We start from the raw sequence: 13,525 nt of genomic DNA on the forward strand, positions 1-13,525 counted from the left end.
GGGGCTGCTGAGACCATGTCTGACTTCCCACTGCAAGAGTTGGAGGTGGCGAGAATCGTGGGGTTGTCAGCCAGGCATTGAGTTGAGACATTAGCCGCTTGAAGAGGTCTGTGAGGTGGAGGGTGTCACCCCCACCTGGAGTATGTCACAGGGACCCCAAGCCCCTTGAACCATCACCCATTCAACACCCTTCCCTCCTCCACTTCCAGGACAAGGTCACAGGTCCTTGGCTCCCTGTTGCTGTCTCCTCTCACTTCCAATCCCACCACTCCACCCTCTCACTGCTTGTCTGAAGCCCCCTCTCTGCCTCTACTACTTCATTCTTCTTACAAACCCTTTTCCCCGTGGCATCTCTCCTTTTCCTTTCTAACCTTTCCCTGTAGCCCCAATTATATTTCCTTGTGTCCCTAACCTTTCCCTATGACCCTAATTCTATTCTCCTGCGTCCCCACCCTGGCTGTCTCCTTACATCAGCACTCCTACAAACCCTCCCCCCTTTAGCTCTTCCTCCCACCCCTCATGCCTGGATAGGCCCCCAAAATGCAGTTCATGTGTTTGTGTAAGAAAAAAAAATTCCTCTGCTCCATCTAGGCCTCTCAGATGCTCCCCATCCCCACCCTGCATGATACTCAATGTTCTCTCTCAGCCCAGCAAGATCTCACTTACCCAGGTGGGCTCCCCTAAACATTGAGGGCCACTGTCCCCTAGTACTCCACACAACTGCCCTTGTAGGGTATCTGATTGGTCTCAGAGGAATTTGAGGAAAAAGGTAACTCAAGGAGCAGATACAGCTCTGTACATCCTCTGATCTTATGAGTCTGCTCTTGACCCTCTGGGGACCAGCCTATGGGAGAGGGTCAGAGGAGGTCACAGTGCTGTGGGAGGGATTCAGGAACGTTGCCTCAACTAGGAGTGGGTGCCAACTAGACGGTACATCACAACATGAGCTTAGAGCTTCAAACCCACACCGTGGCATTGCAGAAACAAGAGCCGACAATCTCCTTCAGTGAAGATTTCAGCCAAGAAAACCCAGCAGAGCATAGTTCCAGTTTATAAGACCTGGGGTCACCTTCTGGTTTGGTTTTGTTTTTTTCACATCAGATGGGTAGTGTGTCCATATCGTAATAAGGTTTAAAGGGTGGCACATATACAGAAGTATGAAGTCCCAATCATCACGCTTATGAACTGGAAAAGGATCACCATCTGTTGAAATCTACTCAACGGGCATCCAGTTTGCTTTTGATGTTGGTACTTAAGAGAAAGGGAGGTGCCTACGATGGTCAAGGAGGCCTGACCCCTAGTGGGAAACCTCGGTAATACAAATGAGCATCCCCCGCCCTGGCCAAATTCATCATCTCCCAGAACCCTCAGCTTGGGATGGTGGTGCCTGTGGATGTGGGTACGCTGACGCGCCAGCCCGGCCACCTGCATTCAGTGCCTTTTCTGGGGAGGGGGAGCCGCATCAGTCTGGCTGTGCTGCTAAGTGTGGATGGGCCCAGTGAAAAGTCAGACAAGTTACATCTTAACAGCTTTAATCCAGCAGGCCAGAGCCCTGGCCAGTGGGGCAGCCAGAGAGGTGGGCTACTGTCAGCTTCTGATGGAGCCTTCCCATGCCCCCATCCCATCCCATTCCAGAGTATGCAGGCAGGATGGGTGCCCACCCTCCTGGCAAGGTTTGGGAACAGAGGGACTATTTGAAAGCAGGGGCTGTGAGCCAGGCAATCATCGCTCCCTTATCCCCCAATAAAAATAAGTTCACCAGTCCCAAACCCTCCCCACCCACCCCTTAATTATGGCCTGGTTCCAGCTCATTTTCCTGTTCCATTTCCCTGAGGCTCTGTCCCTTTTGGGACCCAGGGCTTGGCTTAGTCTACGGCCTGATGGCCAGAGGACCCTTGCCCACCCCCAGGGTCAGACGCAAGTACAGGATGGGGGCATCTCCCCGGGTTGGTGTCCCAAAGGGACAGTAGAGACACTGCCAGTTCCTCAGGCTCCAGGGTAGGAAGGCTGTGGTGGCATATACGGAGGCGGAGCTGAAAGCCAAGAAAACAAGTGAGGGTCAGCAGTTGGACAAGGAGATGAGAAACGCCCCTGCCCTCCCCTCTACCCCCTTTTCAGGAGGTAGAATCCATAAGGGCAGGCCCTTCCGGCTCCAGCTGGAGCAGTCGAGGAGCAGGTGGTCTCAGAGGATGGGGTGGAGAGAAGGCAGGGACCAGGGCTCTAGAGGGCTCCCTTACCTGCAGGGTTGTAGATGGGAGGGCCAGCAGGATAGAATGGATACTGTGGAGCAGGACCACTAGGTGGGTACATGAAGCCAGGCTGTGGGGGTGCAGGGCCAGCTTTGGGGTCCTGGGGGTACGGGTACATTGGCTGCACTGGGATGCCTGTCATGGGAATCTCTTGGCCTAGGCAGGGGGACAAGGATGGGCACTCAGAGCTCCATCTCCTTGCAGGGAACTTCCTCCTCCTCCTCAGGAAACCAAAGCAAACACTCTGGGGCCGCTGGCCTCGAGCCAACCCCAGGCTGACCACCTGCTGCCTTCGCCTCCCTGTCCCTGTGGATAGGACTCAGCACGAAGCCGTGCAGGTGGCCCCAGCTGGCCCCTCTGTGGTGAGCACATGTGCTCCTCCCAGCTGCTTTCGGAGACCTCATGAGCCAGAGAGCACAGCCTGGGGCATGTCCCACTCGGGCAAGGAGGGGGCAGTTCCAGGTATCTTGTCATTCAGCAGAGCAGCCACCACAGGGGCTCCCCAGTCTTTGTCTCCTATACCCACACTGACATCCTCTTCTGTACAAAGTCTCCATGCCCTACAAGCACCCATCCCATTAGATCTTGCAGAACCCAATTCATATCCCCTGTCTGCATTCCTTGGGTGGAACAGATGTAAGTAGTCAATTACACTAGTTGCAAGGTTGATGGTTCGGGACCACTTAGAGGAGCCTCAGAAGATAGTCCTTGTGCTCTGCTTCCAAAAGGTCACAGTCATGAGAACACTATAGAACAGTTCTGTTTTATACCTATGGAGTAGCCATAATGAGTGAGAATTGACCCAGTGGCAATTGACAGCAAGAGCTATTGACTACCTCTTGCGTACATACAAAGTCATGCACTTTCCAAGCCTCATCGCACATGCATGTACTCAGGCGATTGTGGAAAGTGCCCCCTCAGTGCACATCTGCACATCCAAGTATAAGCACTTTTTTGAACATACAGTCTAAGGTTCAGACACATTCTGGGACAGAATCTAACAGCCAACGGTCTACAAGCACCCTTCTGGGTTTACACATTAGCCTGTGTGTGGAAACAGAAGTACTCCTACTACAGAATTCACAAACTGTGGACCTCTCTGCAGGCTCAGCCCACTTGCCCAGTCCTCCGTGTACCTTCAAACGGGCTCTGCAGCTGCTGGCGCCGGCGGTACAGGTAGCAACAGGAGCAGAGGAAGCAGCAGATGGTGGTGGCAACCACGGCAACGAAGAGGATCACAGCTGAGGCGATGCCTGCTATGGTCTTGGGACTTTGGACAAAGAACAGGTCCTCTCACCTTCCAGCACTGAGAGGAGGGCGTCCTCATTATGGTGGCCAGAAAACTGTGCTCCAACTCGTGGCCAGCAGGGGGCTACAGCATGCTGGGCTCTGACACTCCTTGTGGGGCTCTGGCCGGTGGCTGTCCCTGTGGAGGAGATCTTAGGGGACCTCCACTTCCCAGAGGGCTCTGCTGCCTGACTTAATGTGAGGCATGCTGGGATTTGTAGTGCCCTCCCCCTCCCTCACGGCTCCTACATGGACTTAATTGATTAGACTTAACAACATGTTGGCACTGGGAGGAGCCTTAGGAATCAATAGCCATCTCTTTTCCCAACCCCAATTCCATCAATATAGTTTATTAGCTCTATGAACTTCAAAGGGAGGTTTGAAAACCACACATTTTGTCAACTTCATATTCATGAAGAGGAAACAATGGCCCGTTGAAGGCACAGTACTGAAGAGGATGACACAGTTCATGAGAAGTGGGCCTGGGAATCAAAGCCAATTTTCTTGCCTTCTTACCAGAGCTTTGGGGCTTTGCTCACTGCGGTGTGGGTGTCAATCCCTGACTTCCCTCCACAGGACAGCAGGAACGAGAGGGCTCCAGACAGAGCTCTTAGACCAGCCCAAGCTCAATGGTGGCACTTCCAAGGCCGGCTCTCACCATCCAGCTTCTATCATCGAGCTGGACTCTTGGGTTTCAGGTGGGAGTGTGTGTGGAGGTGGTAGGGAGGCAAGGGGCTGGGGGGCAGGAAAGGACGGCCAGGGAGGCCTCCTGAGAGGAGGAAATGAGCCAAGGGGTGTGGATGAGAAAGCAAGAGGCCCACCTGAAGGCCAGGCAGTGCTTCTGCTGCCTCTCTGTGATGAGCAAGGTCAGGTCTCTGCAGCAGTACCGCTGGTAGCAGGTCCCGCAACAGAAGGTGAAGAACTCGCAGTCAAAGCCTGGATGCCAGGAGCCATTCCGGTCCAGGTACCACAGGCAGTCCTCGCCGGCCAGCGCTGCGAGCAGGGGTGCGGTGCCCAGTGGTCACCGGGCCGGTTCATCTGCAGCCGCCCTAGCCCCACTCTCCAGTGGCCCCCCTGGCCCGCTGCCTCCCAGACAACACTTTGAGGGTGTCAGCCCCCAGCCCCCACGCCCCAGGGTCAGCTTCTACTGACCCCCCACCCCGGGCGCCCCTTTGCTTCTGCGCCCTGCTGACCCCGCAGGATCCGGGGCAAGGGCCACACCACCAAGGCCGAGGCACCTCGGGTCAGCTCGTCTTCCGTCCCCACAACCCCGCCTCGCTCCGCGAGCCCTTACCCAGCGGGGCCCCCAGCACCAGCAAGGCGATGGCAGCGAGCGGCGCGGGCCCGCAGAGCCCCGCCAGGGACATGGTGAGGCTCGGGCGGCCGGGCCCAGGTCAGGAGTCGGGGCCGAGGCACCGAGCGCCTGCGGAGCTGCGCGGGGCCCAGGGCCGCCAGACTCGGGCTGCGCGCCCGCCTCCTCGGGGGTGGGGCCAAGGGCCCGGCCCGCGGTAACCCTGCCTGCGCCGCGCCTCGCTCCGCCCAGCGGGCCACCCACCGGAGACGCCCACCCGGCCTCGTCCAGCCCCATTGTGCCCCGCTCCCGGGTCACCGGCTCCACCGCCCCTCGTCCTGTCCGAGCCGCGGTGGGCAGCGCCGCCCCGCTTCCTTCATGGGCGCAGCCCACGCCAGCCTCGGTCCTGGTGTCATCTCTGAATACTGGGGCGCCCAGGTCCACCCTGGAGGGGCCGAGCAGAGCTTTCCCCTCCGCTCCAGTGTCCAGTGGGGGACGTCCTGCGGGGAGGGAGGGGGCGGCTGGGAGTTACCCTGCCCCCACTCCCAGAACACAGGGACCCATTGAGAGAGGCAGCTCAGAGCGGCTTTGTCCCTAGCGGCGCCCACAGGCCTGCCCCTGCCAGCTGCACTGGCTGCCTGAGATGGCCCCTTCCCCCTTTAAGTGGACAAGGCTGGCACTCACCAGACCACAGCCTTACAGCAAGTGCCGCAGGACGTTGAGGGTACCTGGGGTCCATCCAGGCAGACATCCTTTAAGACGAAATCCTTCTCTGTTCCCGGCACACCTCACATACAGGGCAATCCCGCCGACAGTGTCCCAGGGTTGAGGGAATCAGTTGATCCACGTATACATTTAAATGTACACCCACTAAAGTGTCAGTAACTGCCCTATGCCACCGGGAGTAACTACAGGAGCTTGCTCACCTTTCTCCCTGGGAGCAGTTGGTGTGGATTTGGTCTGCAGTGTAACTCCTTACCACCAGACCACCAAGCTCCCTAATCAAACCATTGTTATTTGCTGTGTACAATAGAGTCTCCAGAGTACTGAAGAGCAACGACGTCAGGCTGTAGACTAAGGTGCGCCTGATCCGGGCTATAGTCTTCGCAATTGTGTGCTATGAATTGGAGAGCTGGACAGTGACTAGGGATGATAGGGAATTGATACCTTTGAGCTATGGTGCTGGAGAAGAGTGTTGAATATACCATGAACTGTCAGGAGAACAAACAGGTTTGTCATGGAGAGGGTGAAGCTGGGCTGCCTCTTGGAGTCAAGGATTCTGAAGCTTCGTCTGACATACTTTGGGCATGTTGCAAGGAGGGGCCAGTCCTTGGAGAGGGACATCATGTTTGGGAGATTGGAGGGACAGGGCAGGAGAGGGAGACCCTTGATGAGATGGATCAATTTGGTGATTAGGATGGTGTGAGTATGTGTGTTGGAAACAGTGAGGTTGGCACAGGATAGAGCAAAGTTTAGGGTTCTTGTACATAGGGTCGCTGTGAGTCGCAAGCGACTCAATGGCATATAACAACAACAACCATACAGTCCAAACCAACCCATAGCTGACCCTCCGAGTGGTTTTAATCTCACGGGAGGAGATTGCCCATCCTTCTCCCACTGAGCCGCTGGTGCTTTTGGGATTGCACTGCACCTTCTTGCCGCTAGGCCACCAGAGCTTCCCTTCAAACTAGAGAGGAAATTAAAACTGTGACTTAATCTCTACCAAGAGAGAGCTCTGCTGGCCTAGTGGCAAGAAACTGCCCTGCTGCAATCCCAAAGGCATAAAGTTCATAGTTTACCAGCTATTCCATGGGAGAAAGAGAGGTAATCTCCTTCCACGCGATTAACTGCCTCTGAAAATCTGCCAGAGAGTCAGCTATGGTTCGGTTTGGACTGGATGGCACACAACAACAATAACAATCTCTATACAGCCTTTTACAAAGCACTAAAACACAGAGGCGCTTCACAAGTCCATGAGTTGGCAGGAGTCATCAGTCTCACTTTATAGACAAGGAGCTAGGAAGGGAGGAGCTTTTCACTGAAGGAAGTGAAAGACTTGCCCAAATAATACAGTAACAAATGGCATACAGAGTAATAAATGCCATGGGCAAGATTAGGACCCAAGTCTTTTAAATCTGTATGGAGCTCCCATCTCTACCCCCAACACTCGATGGAATGGGTAATGGATAATGAGTGTTTCTGGTGTTCTTGGCTGAGGCAATCAAGGCCTGGAACAGAAGGGCCAGTCAAAATCAAATAGGTTGGAGGTGGGTGGCCCAAAGAGAAGTAGCCCCATTCTGGGTCCCCTGTGGGCATGGGCCCACCCAGGCAGGAAAGCTGGAGTAACGGGAAGATCGGTTCCAGCCCAGGAAGTTGGTGGTGGTCTGTTGATTGGTAGGAGTATGTCTTCACACAGGACACAGACATCAGCGTAGCAGCAAAGGGACAGGCAACTCTCAATTTACTACCACCTACACACTGTGTCCTTGCCACCCACTTCCTGTTTTCCTAGACCACAAGCTCCACGTATGCCTGGACTGCGAGGCCATGGACACCAGGGTCCCCGCCCCTGGCAGGAGGGGCTCAATCACTGCCAGTTACCTCAGATGGAGAGCTTTCCTTTCTGTTCAAGGATAAGCATCCCATATATGTTCTTTACCTGGTCTATCTCTTCCGTATCCTTACCTCTCAGTGTCTTTTAGTCTCTCCCTCTGTACAACTTCTACCAGGAAAAAAGAAATCTCCGTGTTTTTTCCTAGCTGCTTTGATACTTTTCTCGTTTTCTCTGACCAGTCTTCCTCCAGGAAGCTCTGGGAGCCCAGATGGTTGGAAGCTGGGTGGCTGATCTAAAAGACCATGCCTCTCAGGCAGTTTCAAATCCAACAGGGGCTCCGTGAGAGAAAGAGGCTCAATACCCTCTGTGCCTTTTAAAGCCTCAGAAGCCCAGTGGAGGGTTAGTTACGAGCTTCGACTGGTTGAGTCGATGAGTTTGGGGTGCTTCTTTCTTTTTTTTTATCTCTCTTCAAAGCCCATGTTCCTGGTTGACATCTCCTGCTCCCCAGGACACCTAGCTCTCACCAACGTTACTAATAATCTTCTAATTGTCAAATTCTGGGAAAATTTTTCAATTCACAGGACAGGAAGTGACTCTTGCCATCATCATTGAGTCAGAATGAGCTCATAGCTGACCCTCCAGCAGGTTTTCTGAGCCTATAAACTGCACGGGAGGAGAGTGTCCACCTTTCACCCATAGAGAAGCTAGTGGCTTTGAACTGGCAGAGAGGCAAGGCCTTTGGGTTAGCAGTGCACCTCCCTATGTACTAGGCTACCAGAGCTTCTTCGGAGATGATTAGGACCAAGAAACAGAGTTTCCTAGAAAGAGGACAAACTAATGTGGGGATTGGCAGAACTGAAAGATGGGACATTTTGTAGCAGGGGATGTTGGAGGTTGGAAACGAGACAGAGAGTCATGGGAACAGACCTGGGACTTGTGAGCCTTGGGAGAGAAGGGTACTGCATGGGGAGGACTGAGAGACCATTAATATGTCCAGATAATGTAAATAAATCTTCATTACTTCTTCTCTCCCTCATCACTCTCTTTAGCTCCCATCTCTTTTTTTTTTTTGAAAATTTTTTTTTAATTTTTGTGTGCATGTACCGTCAAATCAGATCTGACTGGTACAGGAGGAGATTGTCCCTCCTTCCCCGGCAGAGCATCTGGTGGATTCGAACCGTGAGCCACTGGGATTGTAGTTGCAGCTCCTTGCCACTAGGCCACCAGAGCTCCCCTTTAAATTTTTTTTAATTTGTTTTATTTAGCTCCCATCTCTTAAGAAGGAGGAGATGTGTGTGTGTGTGTAAAAGAGAAGGCAGAGAGAGCAATCTGCGACCAGATAGGACAAAGTATCATATTCTCCGCAGGGTATTTGGACTATGATAATAATACTACAAGCTAACACTTACTAACACCATGTAGCAATGTTACAAGCACGTTTACATATATTAATTTCTTTCTCCATCAACTATTGTTATATGCTGTCAAATCAGAACTAGTCCACAGCTGACCCTTAAATGGGTTTTCCAAGGTTGTAAATCACCCTGGAGGAGATTGCCCACTTTTCTCCCACAGAGAGGCTGGTGGATTTGAACCTCGTGTCTTTGGGATGACAGTGTAACTTAACTTCTTACCACTAGACTGTCAGAGATACCTCTTTAAGTATTATGTGAACAACAGATGTGAAACCTGCCCTGTCCTGTGTGACCCTCATCATCTCTCATATACTTGAGCCCATTGCTGCAATCACTATGTAAATTCATTTAATTTTCTTCAGCATCAAGTTAAACTGACACATGAGTAATTGATGGTCTATTCCACAGTCAGCAGCTGACCTGGTTTTGACTGCTGATTTTGAACTCCTCCAATGATTCCACAGACATAGGTTATGTGATTCCTGTGTGATTTCATTAGGTGAGGTCCACGTGTATAGCCACTGTTCGTGGTTTTTTTAAAAGGTATTTGCAATGAATAAATCATTGCTTGTGCAAAACTCATTTGATCTCTAGCCTCATTTTTGTCACCAAGTTCATAAATTCTAACTACCAGACCAACTTCTTTACTTCCAGCTTTTGCATTCCAGTTAACAACAGTTAGTAATGTATCTTTTCTTTTTTTAAAGTAAGGCATCTTGAGTGCATGTTTGATTGATTGACTTCAAAAGTTGGTAGAACGTTCCGATTGAAGAAGCAAGTTTTCCCAGGTCTAGGCTTACACCTGATGGAGGGGACAGATGCCACCCGTGCCATGATATTAGTATGCTAGTTGGTTCTTAGGGGTGAAACACTTATTTGTGAGTTGTTTCAGGAGAATGATTTACCTGTTATTGTTTATTTTGTAGCTTAGGTATATGTGTGATTGTTTACTTCCTGCTCCTATGAGAACAGCACTTGTCTGTCAGTTTGCTGTACTGGAGTGATTTGCAGGTTGCTCTGATTCTGGAAGCTATGTTACTGGTATTTCAAATACCAGCAAGGTCACCTTGTCCACTTGGCCCACTTGAAGTAGACAAGTTTCAGTAGATCTTGCAGACTAAATTTCAGAAATTCAAACTTCAATGATTAGTTATCCCTATTTCTTTGATGAAGTAACTAAGGCACAGATCAAATGGCTTCTCCCAGATCCCACAGCTGGTGGAGCCATCACTTCAATATTAATAACAAAAATAGTAATTACTATCATTCTGAACATTAAGTGTGATCTGATTACTATGTTGGCGGTGTTATCACTGAAATCTCACTCAACTCTCATAATAGCACTGAAAATTAGTTAATTCCATTGTTGTTGTCGATATGTGCTGTCAGGTCACCTGTGACTCATAGCAACCCTATGTACAATAGCTCTGAAGCCTTCCCTGTCCTTAGCCAATCTCATTGACTGGGACACACCTACCCCACATTGCCCTAGTTACTGTATCAATCCATCTCATCCAAGGTTTTCCTTTCCAACACTGTCCCTCCACCCTTCTGAACATGATGTCCTTCACCAAGGATCAGTCCCTCCTAGCCATGTGCCCAAAGTAAGTGAGACAGAGCTTCAAAATTCTAGCCTCTAAGGAGAAACTTGGTTTCACCCTCTCCAAGAGAGACCTATTTGTTTTCTTGGCAGTCCATGGTATGTTCAAGAGTCTCCTCCAGCACCACAACTCAAAGGCATCAATTCTTCTGTCATCCTTAGTCATTGTCCAGCTCTCTGATGTGATGTATAGCTATAATTGTGAAGACTGGATCAAGACCAGATTGGATCAGGCACACCTTAGTCTCTAGACTGACACCGTTGCTTCTCAGTACTTTGGAGAGGTCCCTGACAGCAGATTTTCCCAGTACAATTCATCATTTGATTTCCTGACTGCTGGTGCCAAGAGTATTGATTGTGGAGTTGAGCAAGCTGTAACTATTAACAACCTCAATCTCTTCTCCATCCATGATGGTGCTGCCAATTGGCCCAGTGGTGAGAATCTTTGTCTTCTTGATGTTGAGCTTCAATCCATATTGAAGACTATAAAGGTTCTTGACCTTCTGCAGCAAGTGCTGCAGGGCTGCCTCAGTTTCAGAAAGTAAGATTGTGTCATCTGCATAAGGTAGGTTGTTGAGTCTTCCTCCAATCCTGATGTCACATTCTCCTTATAAAGCCCAGCCTCCCGAATGATCTGTTCTGCATGTAAATTGAAAAGTTATGGAGACAGGGTGCATCCTTGATGCACTCACTTCCTGATTTTGAACCACACAGTGTTTCCCTGCTATGATCGAGGACTGCTTCCTGGTCCAAGTATAGGTTTCATATAAGCACAATCATTATACAGATTTAATTCCCCTACTTCACCCAGCTAAGATTTGAAATTGGGCTGTTGTGACTTCAAAGCCCAGGCTCTTGGGTGCCATATCCTGTCATTTTTAGAATATTTTTTTTAATTTTATTATTATTTTGTGTGTTTGTGTATTGTCAAATCGAATCTGACAGGTACAGGAGGAGATTGTCCCTCCTTCTCCAGCAGAGCATCTAGTGGATTCAAACTGTGCACCTCTGGGATTGCAGTTCAGCTTCTTGCTACTAGGCCATAAGAGCTTGCCCATATCCTGCCATTTTTAAAACATGTCTGTGTTTTACATACAAAGTATGTATTTCAGTAAACTTCACATTCAGCTCTTAGCTCACTCAGCTCTTATTCCAGCAGTTGACCTGGGGAGGGGGGGAAGGTGCCTGGGGATATATGGAGCACCAGCTGAGTTTGGAAGCAGGAGTGGCATCCACTTCCTAAACAACATGCCTCTGGAAACTCTATGAACTTTGAGAAACAATGATAGTTATAGAAAGGCTTCAGGTCTTTTGTTCATAGAGTTGCTACGAGTCGTGCTCTTCTCGATTGCAATCAATAACAACCAGCTGAGTTGAGTTGAGGGGAGGGCCTAGGACCACACTACTGCCCAATGAGACCCTCACTCCTGGGCTGGATGAGTTGACTGCAGGACCTGGGCATTCATGAGGCCTCCCTTGACCTTTCTAGGCCTTGGACCTTGGAGCCTCCTTCCCTGAATTCTGTGCCAGTCTTCTTTACCACAATTCCTTAGGTAATTTGAGTTGAGCCACTTCAACACGAGCGTAATCCCTTTTCTTTCCTAATCCCTTCTTGCCAGAACTCTCAGGTCCTTCTTTTCCTGCCCAGTCTTTGGACACTGAATCCCTGAAGATAGGGATGAAGATACATTCCTTCAGATGGTATAGAAGTTGTGCTATGAAGTCGAAGGCTGTGCCTCTCTGGTAGTTCAAATCCATCAGCAACTCTGCCAGAGAAAGACATCTGTGCAATTTACAGTCCCCATAAACCTGCTGTTGGATCAGCTATACGTTGGTTCCAACTCAATAGCAATGAGTTGAGTTGAATTTTACTTTGAAGATGCTTAAATTCTTTCCTGTCAGCTGAATCGACTCACACCCCCTTCAGGAATTCTTGTTTGTTGTCATTGTTAGGTGCCAGCCAGTCAAGCACAACTCACAGTGACTCTATGAACAACCTATCTGAACACTGTCCTATCCTATGCAATCCTCTTTAATTTCTGACATACTCTAGCACTTTGCAGTAGTCACTGTGACCATCTATCTGGTTGAAGGTCTTCCTCTCTTTTTCTGACTCTCCACCTTTTCAAGCATGTTGTCTCTCTCCAATAGCCTTTTCTAACAACATGCCCAACTTACGGGAGATGGAGCTTTGCCTCCCAGAAGCAGATCTGGCTGTACATTCTGAAAGACATATCTGTGTGTTCCTTTAGCATCCTTTCAGATGTTCTGTACTCTTCTCCCTCACCGTAGCTTGAAGACATCAAGTCTTCTGCCATCTTTATTCGTTGTACTGTGATTGAAAAGAACATGGCCTGAGTCAGATACGGCTTAGTCTTCAAACTGGGATCATTGCTCTTCAGTAATCTGGATACGTCTCCTGATCTAACTGCTGGTACCAAGGGTGTTGCTTGTGGATCCAAGTAAGAAGTTGTTGACAGTTTCTATCTTTTCTCCATATATCATGATGTTGACTATCGATTCAGTGGTGAGAATTTTTGTTTTCTGGGTGTTGAGATGCAATCCATAGTGAAGGTTATCGTCTTGGGTCTTCTGCAGCAAGTGCTTCAAGTTCTCCTCACTTTCAGCAAGCAAAGTTGTGCCAATTGCATTGTGCAGGCCGTTGATGAGTCAGTCTTCCGATCTTGATGACACTTTCTTCTTTATAGACTCCAACCTCTTGAATGATATGCTCAGAATACAGATTGAATAGGTATGGAAAGAGGACACAACCCTGATGCACAGCTTTCCTGATTTTAAACCAAGTGTTCCCTTACTCTGTTCAGACAACAGTCTCTTGATCCAGATATAGTTTTTGCATGAGCACAAATGTTCTGGGATTTCCATTCTTCTTAATGTTAGCCATAATTTGTTGTGATCCAGTCAAATGGCTTTGCATAATCAATAAAATACAAATAGACATCAGCAAGGATATACCTAGTGCCATGGCCTTTTCCAAACCCAACTCAAATATCTGGCAGTTCTCTGTCAACAGTGTTTTAACAGTTTTAAGCATTATTTTGCTTTCATGTGCTATTTAAGATATCGTTTGATATAATTTCCACATTCTGTTGGATCACCTTTCTTGGC

General features: G+C 49.6%; 1 protein-coding gene across 1 annotated transcript; it reads right to left on the bottom strand.

The window, feature by feature from the left end:
* Positions 1-1,725: 1,725 nt before the first annotated feature.
* Positions 1,726-5,112, bottom strand: SHISA4 (shisa family member 4). Its single transcript, XM_006890543.1, has 5 exons — positions 4,831-5,112; positions 4,358-4,529; positions 3,386-3,519; positions 2,238-2,405; positions 1,726-2,033 (listed from the first exon to the last, which is right to left on the bottom strand). The coding sequence occupies exons 1-5, from the start codon at positions 4,901-4,903 to the stop codon at positions 1,987-1,989; spliced, it is 594 nt and encodes a 197-aa protein (XP_006890605.1). The 5' UTR covers positions 4,904-5,112; the 3' UTR covers positions 1,726-1,986.
* Between the last annotated feature and the right edge of the window lie 8,413 nt (positions 5,113-13,525).

Source organism: Elephantulus edwardii, unplaced genomic scaffold (genome assembly GCF_000299155.1).
Source record: "Elephantulus edwardii isolate Elephantulus edwardi_28Jun2011 unplaced genomic scaffold, EleEdw1.0 scaffold00090, whole genome shotgun sequence".
Lineage (NCBI taxonomy): Eukaryota > Metazoa > Chordata > Mammalia > Macroscelidea > Macroscelididae > Elephantulus > Elephantulus edwardii.

Bases quoted from the DNA above. Each gene is read 5' to 3' on its own strand.
- SHISA4 (XM_006890543.1), bottom strand. From the start codon at position 4,903: ATGTCCCTGGCGGGGCTCTGCGGGCCCGCGCCGCTCGCTGCCATCGCC. The intron at 3,520-4,357 runs GTGGGCCTCTTG...CTTTGTCCAAAG, and splicing joins AAGCACTGCCTGGCCTTCAG to TCCCAAGACCATAGCAGGCA. The intron at 2,406-3,385 runs GTACACGGAGGA...CCCCCTGCCTAG, and splicing joins GCTGCAGAGCCCGTTTGAAG to GCCAAGAGATTCCCATGACA.